The following is a 12299-nucleotide window of genomic DNA, read 5'->3' on the forward strand; positions in this document are numbered from 1 at the left end:
GTTTGTCGATTTGGGAGGAGGGGCGTCGTATATCCTCTGCACCCCTGGCCACGGGTCTTATTACAACCTTCAGGTCGCCTTCAAACTATCCTGGCTAAAAAATTCGATTGGCCACCCTGAGGGTGCCGGGGGGGGGACCAAACAAAAAGTCAGAAAATTTTGCAAAATATAGGTCACAAACACCCATTTTCTCTCTCTTTTATCACAATTTCTTAACTTCACCTAGGATTATTGAGGGGGGGTGGTGCTGAAAGGTATCCCAGCCCCTGCACCAAATTTATTGAGTGGCTGAGCCCCCCAAGCCCCAGGTTCCTAATCCTATGGTTAGAAGTTTAGAATAGGGATAAATTAAATAATGAAGATATGTTGTATCGAATATTCATGATACGTGTACATTTGTACCATGAATGTGGAAAAACATATTTATTATGATATAGTACAGAGCGCTATGGGTTAGGGATTTAATTTTCCTACATTAGTGGAACCAATGTTTTTGGCATTCTTAAACCTGAAATGACAAAATGTGATTGGTTCCATATTTTCTGTGCCCCCTGTGGTTGCCACGAGGGGTCGAAGGTCACATTGGGGCCAAAACTTAAAAAGTAGTCCCATCATGTTGTAATGTATCTCAATTTGTTAGTCTCATTACAGGGAATAAAAAGTCAATTGTTATATTTTTGTTGCTTAGGTTGCTTAGTTCAGGAGTTATAAGATCGAATAGGTCAAATGTCAAAATTTCATACACAGAGGTCAAAATTAAAGAATAGCCCGATTTCATCGAAACTGGTTTCAAATTACTCCCTTAACATAAGAAATATAAAAAATTATACTTAATTTACAATTTTAATGCATTTTGGTATTGACACCCCCCGAGTTCATACCGCCAAAGTCCGATAGAAATTATGTACAAGCATAATATTTAACCCATGATTTGACCCATGATCCGATGTTACACATTTCTCAAATAAATTTTTCTCCCATTTGGTAATTTGAGACAAATTTTGAAAATTTGGCTTCTGTGAATGAGATATTTGACATGTGACCTTATTTACTCTATAACCCCTGAACCAAGCAACCTAGTGCATTATGAAAATGCGACATTGGATACTCTTGAAATGTCCAGAAGGTATATATCTTATGACTTGTTATACAATCAATCAATATACATATATTTTGGATCTTATGTTGAATTTTGATGTGTCAGGCTCATCCATTATCAATGAAAACTGATGGGTACCAATCATTTTGATACAGCTTGTACTATATATGTACAGATATACTATTTTACGTATCAAACAAAAAACTTTCGTCTATATTAAAAGTCATTACGCACATTTTGTTGGCCCACTTAGGATTAATATTCAAAATTATTATAAAATCATATTTTCCTGATAATATAATATATATGTGATGCGATCAAGCAAAATCAGTCGGAACTCGGAAATATTGATTTTGAGATAAAGCCAAACAAAGGCAATATTTCATTTTGTTTCCTGCCGTTTTGGAAACTCTTTAATATGCGGATTTAGGGTTTCTCTACCGGAAGTCAATTTGTGCCCAAATTCCTTCCCACAATGCAATAAGAGTTTTGCATAACAATAGATACAGTTCGGAGGTTGATCAATATTCTTTGTTATGCAATACGCATATTGCATCGTGGGAAGGAATTTCGGCACAGATTGACTTCCGGTAGAGAAACCCTAAATCCGCGTATTGCTCATATCTTTGGAACTGGTTGTTCAATTTCAATGGGGTTTTCAGCAAAATGCAGCTTTGGAAAGCTTTTTACTATCCTATAAGAAACTGAAAATTTAATATTTCCGAGTTCCAACTTCACTGCAATAAACCACCTAATATTACTAACACTACAATTAGGGCGCACAATTTGCGTCATCTGTTTAGCGAAAAAGGCTCACCACTGATCACTTTCAGGGTTTGAGGAATATCTACGGTTAAACAATCCTTGTATTTGAATGCTCAAGGCATTAAACTGGCCTTTTCGGTAAATCCCATAAGCATTTGCTAGTACACATGAGATGTCGCCATTTGACGTCACGTCGACTTGCAAATGAAAACAAGCATTGCTATATTTCAGGTGATTTTAACTTAGACCTTTTACAGCACGAGAATGATTTAAAAATTCAGAATTTCCTTACAAGTTTCTTTGATCATAATATGTTTCCACTTATAGATCGCCCCACCAGGATAACGTCACATTCTGCCACACTTCTTGATAATATTTTCACTAATGTTTTTGATAAGAAAATTAATTCTGGCATATGTGTGTCTGACATCACGGATCATTACCCTATTTTTCAATTTACTGATTCTAATTCATTGACATATAATTTTGTTGGATCCACTCATGGTCGTTAATTTACTCAACGGAATATTCATTCATTTACAAATCAGCTTCAATTAACTAATTGGAATCATGTTCTTAATGAGGAATCTGTTAGCCAAGCGTACACTTATACATAAGTTATTTATTGATAAACTGTCTGTATTATATAATCGTTGTTTTCCCGTTAAGGCTAAACGTGTGAATTTAAGTTATAAGCGTATTCCTCATAAACCACCATCAATCGTAAGGATAAGCTGTACCGTAAATTTAAATCTTCTCCAACAGATGCCAATAAGCGTTTACTAGTAAATTATAGAAATACTCTTACCAGTCTGATTCGTAATTCTAAAAAAATGTATTATTGTAATTTGCTCAAAAGCACATTCTTTCGTGTGATACGTTATTTACCTTGTACAATACATTAGTTCTACCTGATCTACACTACTGTAATATAATTTGGGCAGATCCTAATAATTCTATTTTTGTGAAACAAAAGAGAATTATCAGGTTATGTACCAATTCTAGCTGGCTGGCCCATACATCACCTTTATTTTGTCAGCTAAATACTTTATTTTATGTATAATTTCAGTATTAACAACATGCCTTGTAATTTTGCCAAATATTTTGTTAAAAATATGGCCATCCACAGTTATTCAACACGCTCATCCAATTTGTTTCGCCCTGCAATATTCAATTATGATTTGGCCAGAAATACCATTAGAAGGCAGGGCCCATTGCTCTTTAATTCTATCCCCGATGATATCAAAATCGCCTTGTCTCCTAATTCATTCAAACGCAGCTATAAAGATTATCTGATTTCTTTATACTCATAAATTTATTGCTTCATAAATGCCCTGTATGATAATATTCTATTTTGTACTGTATAAAGTTAATGCATTTTTTTAAATTGACTTTGTTTATAAATATGCTATTGCCATTGCCAACCTCATTGTCTGTCCGCACTAGTCCTGTCAGTCTGCGTTTGCACCCCGTCCTTGTCTGTTGTCTGTAGGCGTCTTTTGTTTCTGCACTGAGGGCAATCATGTCTTACGAGCTTTGCTCTTGTGATTGTCCTACCATCCTTTTCTGGATATTTTGTTATTGTATATCATATGATGATGGTGAAATAAACTTGAACTTGAACTTGAACTTGCAATGCGCAGTAACGATGTTCGAAAAACGATGTGGAAATCGGCGCAAATCGGCTTCTCGGGTGTACTCACAAAGGATTATGAAATTTACCGAAAAGGTCAATTCCGAGTATCGACAGATAACGGACGGTAATGACAGATTGCGGAAAATGTTGACAGTCAACTTATCAAGAAAAATTCAATGCTTTGAGATTTCAGCCAATCAGAGCACCGTATTTCTTTTAAAATTGTGCTCTAATTACATGTCTGAAAGCTCGACTTATTGACTTTCGTAATGCGTTATGACACTAATTGCGAAGGTAAGCCAACGCGTTTAAGTTAAAAATGTTTAAGCTTTCATCGATCAGAATACAGGATTGAAGAAATATTATATAGTATTTTGATTGGCTATAGCTACAGGGTGTCCCAAAAAAAAGAGGCCCCACATTGCGCCCTCTTTGTCTCCTATTTCTGAAACGTTGATCAAATATATTTTGGTATGTAAAGAAACCCTTAATTGTTAGCTTTAATAAACCAAAACAATTCTTTCAATCGGCTCACAATTTTTAAAGATATGCCCTCTTTAAGAAATGTACCCGTTTTTCACTCTGCCCACGGATGAGGTTTGGCTACATCAAAGATTTAAACGAAACACGGTTAATGACATGGATAGATAATAGCATTAGTCTTGGGAAAGCATTCACTATAAGCGAGGATCACCAGCTAGCTTCAAACATCTTCACAACCCCGTATTACTGCTGCATTCGCAAGTATCCGGCGCACAAGGCCTTAAGGATGGTACGCAACGCAATTAATGCAATGAGAACTAGGGCTGAAACCTGTATTCGTCACGGAGGCAACCAGGTAGAGGGCAGAGCAGCACAGTAAACTCACTTCAAAAGAACCAAAGACAAACTAAACAGCCCTTTTCAGGGCTACCTTTTATTCCAAAAAGAGAAATGACTTATGTTGTCAATAAAAAGAAAGCAAGAAACGAGAAAAAGTAATTGCAAGTATAGCAAAAGAAGTCCCATCCCACATCAATTTCGCCCAAATTAATGACACTTAACAAAATCCATAACCCATAAGCCCACCGGTAAAGCCCATTCCCTTAAAGAAAGTTGTTATTTTATAAAGTTATCATCGAGTAATGTTTTATATTCATGCATGGTATATGCACTTTTCAATCTTTGAAGTAGCCAAACCTCCTCCGTGGACAGAGTGAAAAACGGATACATTTCTTTAAAAGGACATATCTTCAAAAGTTATGAGCCGATTGAAATAATTGTTTTGGTTTATTAAAGCTAACGATTTGAGGTTTCTTTACATACCAAAATATATTTGATCAACTTTTCAAAAATAGGAGAAAAAGAGGGCGTAATGCGGGGCCTCTTTTTTTTTTTGGGACACCCTGTATCATCATCATTAAAAAATTATATTACGCAAAATATGGATTTTTCTGACGTTGCTTATGGCCTCGCGTTCTTGCGGCGTTTTACCAACACAAATTGTCTTTTTCAGGATAAATACGAATAAAAAATTGCAAGAATGGTCAACTGCATTATTTTCTTTGAATGGAGTTAAACTTGTTTTTGCAATAGATAATGCCCCTTATATCATGTATTTATATCACGCATACACCATGAATTTTGCACACGACAAAATAATGACTTTCCTCCGTTGATTATGGTCTCACGTTAAAGTTCTTACGACGTTTATTTGGATTATAGGGTTTGACGTCACTACAAAGAGGAGGAGCTTTCGGTTCTGCAGGAGAATACTCGTCACAATCTCCATCCAGAATGCATCGAGTGACTGCCTTTCCCGCTGCTCTACCGTCTCTGACATTTCCCAGAGGTATACCAATGTAGTCAACATCACCGGCACCTGTTGAGGTAAGATTTTATTCGTTATACTTTAGGCTGTGACTTTAGGGCGCATTACACCAAATCTCTGCGCAAAAGGTACAATGGTGATGAGTTCAGGTTAAAAGTATCATGCTACTGGAGACAATATGGTGTCCTTAGGGACCATGTTCTTCGTGAGGTCGGCATGTTCTGATTTAAATGAAAGAGGCTAACCTATTAATGACTAAAATTGATATGAAATTATACAAATGATTTCACAAGAAAGGTAGGCCCTGTCCGAATTACTGCTAACGGAACACGTTTTAATGCTAGTTTTGGCGTTGAAATAGCGGCGTCGCAACATTTTTTAATAAAAAACTTTATCTATAAAGGTCACCAAAATTGAAGCTTAAATGATATTTTAGTCCTTAATTAATACAGTGATGACATAAAAAAGTTGAAAACGCCGCTTAAAAAAGTTGATTTTTTGCTTATTTGGCCGTCTACGCCCTTTAGGATACTTTAATTTCATGTAAACAAGGATAAGGGGTACTACACCCCTCGATAAATTTGTGTCTATTTTTGCATTTTCTCAAAAACTAATAACACACTGGTAACAAAAGTTATGTATATTATAGGGCAAGAATTCCAATTACTACACTGAAATTTCAGTGACCCAAGTCAAGCGGCTCGTTATTTATGATAGGAAATAAGGTACCGCTAGGATGTACCTCATTTCCTCTGAACCGCTTGTCTTGAGTCAAAAAAAATGCAAAAATAGGCACAAATTTACCACAGGGGTGTAGTACCCCTTAAACTTAGCCAAACTTGCCATAAAAATAAAAAAATTAGTGGTTTACAATAAAGAGAATATAAATAATTACAAAATAAAAGCTTTAAAAAATGAAATCCGGTTTATTTTACTAATTTGATATATATTTGAAAACAAAAAAATCTATTGTAAAAAAGGACGTAGGTTACATGGGTTTCGAATGTGGAATCACAGATGGGACCCACTCAACACTTGTTGAAATTCTGTGGCTGGGCCTTGTCGATGGTGTTTTAGATGGACGCCCGGGGTAAGACGTTCCCATTTTGTTGCGAGAATCTGTAAACACGTATGATACTTGGTCCTAACAACGTCCACCACCGGCACATGATTTTTAATACAACCGCTTGGGAAGGCTCGCATTGTCACCTACTAATTTTGTTATCTTATAAAAGTACTGGATAGCTTCCCTCGAAACAGAATAACAATTGCTAGAACATGAAGTAATATAAACTGACCTTCAGGAGCAAAGTAGACCCTTCCAACGTTTGCTCTCAAGCGCACCTGGGCATCCTCTGGAATGATACCTATTGGCCAAGTAGGGAAGGTACCATAGAGATTAGGATCCGTAGCGAAGCGGGACACATAGAATTCCACAGGGTCTGGTACATTGCCCTCACCGTATATGTTTCTCAGTACGTTAAGTATCTGCAAGTATTATATTGATTATATTGAATATGAGTCATACTGCAGTTACTGTCCGTTTTCCTATACACAATACGCAGTGCTCTTACCATGACGCGTAACCTCTACAAATAGCGTATGTTAGAAGTATGGGTAATTGCCTAGTTAACGTCGCTGTGTGAAAAATAACCGGCCAATATTAAAAGTACTCTTCTAAAATTCTAGAAAATATAGTTTTGTAACATGTCCTAAATTTTAGCTAATTTAGATGTTTGGAAATATGTTTGGAAATATTCGCACTTTGGTGTTTTAGTGTATGTTATAGGTAATAGTACATTGCTAGTTAACGTCGCTGTGTGAAAAATAACCGGCCAATATTAAAAGTACTCTTCTGAAATTCTAGAAAATATAGTTTTGTAACATGTCCTAAATTTTTAGCTAATTTAGGTGTTTGGAAATAGTCGCACTTTTGTGTTTTAGGAAGGATATGTAAACGACAGATAACACCAAAAAATATGAAGAAATTATTTCCAAACCGTGTTAAGTCTGCAAACCACCATGCTTCTCATTTTCAAGAACGCTGGTTAACAATAAGCAGAGTTTTGTCTCATTTCGTAAACAAAAGCCCACACAGAATTATTGTTCTCTAGCGTTCGCTTTATAATCGTTCACCCAACTGAAACTATATTACCAGCTCATTGCTCCATTGCACAGTAAAGCAGCAACATATGTTGTGTGGATTTAACCAGAGAAGATATGATTTAATCAGTTGAGCTGTTTTCAATGAGTGTTATCTTGGTTTAATAGCTTTTAATGGGGTTTAAGTCCTGCAAAGGTCGTGGTGAATTCTACTGTAGACATGACTGCATCATGTGGCCATCTATAACCCTAACCCAACCAGATCTCACTAAAGCTCACTATTAAAACCACTGTGCGTGCATGCATTCCACGTGACTTGATGACGCAATCAGCCTAAATCATAAATACCCAGGGAATCGCTGTCAGGGGCAGCGTTACCTCGGTGGCTTCAGGTCGGAGATCTTCTGCGTGGCATACGAGGGGTTACAGGTTCGAATCCCGGGGGGTACCAAAATAACTTTTTTCTTCACCTTCTCTCCCTTTTCGTTTCTTCTTTGCCGTCCGATAGCAAACAAAACCATGGGTAGGGTTGGGGTTAATATACATGTTTTTCCTAGATTTACGCCTCCTTAATCCCGCGGGAAAGGCTGTGAACCAGTTCACATCAATCACTTGCGATAAACTCATTGGCCCAGATGGCTAAAGCACAAGTCCTTATAGTAAAAACTTCAGGATTTATCAAACAATTATGCAATGTTATGATCTACAACCATGCTGATGCATTTGTTTACGGAAGACACAAACTATGTTGTAATACTCACCTCTGCTTTGACTTCATCGTCTGTCAATAATTCTGCTCGATATGCCTCATCTCCCGTCAGGAATCCAATCAAGATGTTAGTTCCAGGTGGTAGAAGACCTTCTGCTTCTAAGTTCAAGAATGCTGGATAGTATCCGTGTCTGTCACTGGCATGCAAAATGAACTCTGTGTCATCCCAAAATTTGGTTTCAAATCTCAGGAAGATTGGATCAATGGAACCCATTTGATATCGACAAAACTCTTCTGACTTCCACGGTGGTAGAGGAGGATCAAAGGTTATGCCGCCATTTTGAATAACCCCAACGGTGCTGGTTACAATTGCATAGTTGCCTGTGTATTCGATACCATCCTCTGTGACTGCCCTGACGTATCCTTCAGTTTGGTTCACGACTGTAACACGCTATTAACACAAAAAATGTATATAATTATGATAAAATGGTTTGATAAATGAAGAATGTGAGTCTAAAAGAAGTGGACTCGAATAATAATAGTAATAATATAATAATAATAATAATAATAATAATAATAATAATAATAATAATAATAATAATAATAATAATAATAATGATAAATAAATGAATAACAAAATATGTTTCTGATCATTTCACGAAAATAGTTATAACTGCTAGCAAAATTGGGTTTCGTATCTTATGCAGAAACAATATGTGACTGGACACTACGAATGAGCCGTAAAGTCGGCAAATTGTATTCTGAGTTACAGTGTGTATTCATAGGTACCTCAATTTGGTGCGACAAGTATCTCATCAAGCACTGTTTAAACCAATCAAGACAACAAGCTTCTACCTATTTTATAGAATCCTTAAATAGTTCTTGTGTTTGTTTGCTTTGGCTAAATCCTGTTCAAGTGGTGGATAACACAGCATTGTATTTTGTCTAGGTATGTATAACCAACAATTAACAATGAGAGGACATTCCCGAACCTCGTTGACTTGGGGATGATTTGAAATGACCGCCAATTCTGACTGTGTGATATTTATTACCAGAAATGTGGAAAGAGACACAAAAGAAAAAGAGACACATGTAGAACCGAAAAAGGTACAATTTTGTTGAAGGAACAAAGTTCAACAAACCATAACGGTATAACCCCGCTTCTGGATATAGTTTGAAGTCAAATGATATACCATTTTAGTTGTAATATCTGCAAATATTTGATATTGATTAAATTATTTTAACAAAAATAAAGCAATTAATCATTTTCCAAAATAAATCTGTAATGATTTCCACATAGTTATTGGCAACCGTTTTAATCAAAATTAACCTTTCTTTTCAGACCGTTTCCGACATACCAAATCTGTATTCACTTAAACCAACACATCTTAACAACCAAAAATTACATTCTAATGAGATAACTTTTATTGTATAGCCAAGATTTAAAAGTATAACCATGGGTATAAATTTCAATATCCTGGCACGTAAGATAACAGAGATGTGATGATGGAGGTAGAACTTTTGAATGACCCCGTACGTTGTACTTTAATTTTATTTTATAGTATTTACAAACGTTTTAGTTAAAAACGAAAATGACAACGCTTTTTATCTTTCGCCGTTGTGCTTCTGCCTCTGATTCAATTTTTACAAAACAAATCAAAATTATCATCAACATATCACCCCTCCTCCCCACGCACACACAAACAAAGAAGCAAAGAATTGGATACAAGAAATCATGTAGCCACATTTACATGAATCCAGGCACAGAAATTACATATAATCACACAGTCTTACATGAAGAATGAATTTGTATGAAAGTGATAAAGTTACCTGGTTCAGTCGAACTTGCTCTTCTACGGTAACTTCGTGATGATTAATAAAGCTTCTGATTCCGAGAACGAAATATTCATCAGGGATTATCTCAGCTTGGCGAAAGGGTTGAATTGTTGATGTATCTCGAGCCGATCTCCCTTCAGCAAAGTCAAAGTTGAACCATTCCATTACTTTATCAACTGCCGAATTAGCTATCCATCCACCGCGAGCTAACGTTGCCTTTTGTGACAAATCAGGACGCGCACCTTCATCAATATCTTCTATGATAGCATCGGTAGCGTTATCAAAGGCTTCTAAGAGACTGTTTTCTCTTTTGATGGCAACACGTGTGATATCATCACCTCCATCAGTGTAAACTGTGTACGATGAATAATTGGATTCATGAAGAATATTACCGTTGCTCTCAACCATTTCCGGAAAAGGTGGATGCCCCCATAAGAGTCCAGGAGTAAATTCTAATCCGGCGAAGATGAGTGTCTTCAGATAACCACGTACATGATCGGAACCTTCTAGTATGATAAAGTCAGTGATGTTGTTTTCATTTAACTCCGCACCAGCAAAAAGAGCATCTGGACCACCTCCTATGATCAGGACTTGGGTGTCGACAGAGTCACCCGTATGCCCGAAGGCAGTGCCATAGAGTAAAAGTTGGAAGGTGAATACGGAAAGGAGAAAGGATTTGTCGAGCATGATAGTTGCTGATATCTTTAGGTCTCGCCGTTTATCAATAATTTATTGTAAAGTGATAAGTATAAAGCTTATTACAGTCTTACAGACGAGAAGCGCAACTGTGTTACAATACACTGTTATGACTGCGATCCCGGGCTGCGAATGCCGCTGTCCGTTGTTCGTTTAAGGTTATACCTGCCCTTTTGGTAATACCTTCCGCTTGTAAATGGTTGAATAAACGTTTTATTTCTAGATTTCATTGTTAGCAAGTTATGTTCAATAGACCATTTTGCATGTTTTGAGATCCTTTTGCGATTGAACCCCGGGAATTGAATCCCACGCGCATTGTTACTGCGCATTCATCGTTCCCAGTAGCAACCAGTAAGACCCTGAATTCAAAATCTACCATTGTGCACTATTAAAGCCATATTGTACGATCTTATAATATGAAATTGGTTCATTTTTTTCAAACCTGATCTTTTTGCATATTTGTAATGTTTATACATGTCCCAACTTGCACCTAAATGGAATCGGTCAAATTTGTTGTCTTTATAGGTCAACAGAGCAAAGTTCGACATATTATCATAATTTGACAATTATGATAATATGTGATTGTCCTCCCATAGAACTGCATGTTAAATGGTCAAAATAACCAGTTGGGATTCTTTCACTTTGTCTTGTTATTTCAACTTAAAATGGAAAGCAACCCTTCCCGGCAGTTACCACTAATATTATTTCAACATTTTGAATAAAGAATAACAAAATTAAAATTTGACGAAAATCGTACATTAAGGCTTTAATGATCGGGTGTACAGTCCACAATGGTAGATTTTGTATCTAGAGTTTTTGATATTTGAACGTTATGATATGGGCTGTATTTATTAGACAGTCACGCTATAGCGGTGACCAGGGAGTTTTAAAAATAAACGACTGATAAAGAAGACTAAATAGATGCTCCGCGAGACTATTTACACGAAACACTATTAACACCCGATCTGGCCTTCTGAATCTGTGGTCCCAGTTCGAACCCCAGACCATCTGCACTTTGTCAATGTTTTATCAAACAATTTATTGTTATAGCATAAATTTAAACAACCATTGGCATATTGTAGCTTATTGTGATATTATTGTATCACGGCAAGATGTTTCATTTTCACACAGAGAAATGTTTGTTTACTTATATTAGTTCAGGTCTGTCTGTCTTGGCAAGATAATTTATATCATTATGTTGACATAATGCTGATAATAAGGCAACATAACATGGCAAGATAATATTACCTTGCCACGTCGTGGCACTTAGACGCTTCTGTAATAAAGAACCGCAAATCGCGAAATTTGGATATCCAACTATATTGCCCCGCAGGGCTGTAAAGAACCACAAACCGCGAAATTTGGATATCCAACTAGATTGCCCCGCCGGGCTACAAAGAACCACAAATCGCGAAATTTGGATATCCAACTAGATTGCCTCTCAGGGCTACAAAGAAACACAAACCGCGAAATATGGATATCCAACTAGATTGCCCCGCAGGGCTACAAAGAAACACAAACCGCGAAATATGGATATCCAAAAAGCTTAAACTACAAATTAGCCCCCGATGAGGGTAGCGCTTGAAGAATGAGGGAAATTAAAGGGTAAAAGTTAAAAACATTGTTATTAAAAGTTGAATACTAT

At 36.6% G+C, this 12299-nt stretch overlaps 1 protein-coding gene across 1 annotated transcript; it reads right to left on the reverse strand.

Moving 5' to 3' along the window:
* Positions 1 to 763: 763 nt before the first annotated feature.
* On the reverse strand, positions 764 to 10772 carry LOC140171830 (uncharacterized). The gene is made up of 4 exons (XM_072195162.1): positions 9953 to 10772; positions 8175 to 8573; positions 6609 to 6798; positions 764 to 5361 (listed from the first exon to the last, which is right to left on the reverse strand). The coding sequence occupies exons 1-4, from the start codon at positions 10643 to 10645 to the stop codon at positions 5159 to 5161; spliced, it is 1485 nt and encodes a 494-aa protein (XP_072051263.1). The 5' UTR covers positions 10646 to 10772; the 3' UTR covers positions 764 to 5158.
* Between the last annotated feature and the right edge of the window lie 1527 nt (positions 10773 to 12299).

Source organism: Amphiura filiformis, chromosome 15 (assembly GCF_039555335.1).
Source record: "Amphiura filiformis chromosome 15, Afil_fr2py, whole genome shotgun sequence".
NCBI classification, from domain to species: Eukaryota; Metazoa; Echinodermata; class Ophiuroidea; order Amphilepidida; family Amphiuridae; genus Amphiura; species Amphiura filiformis.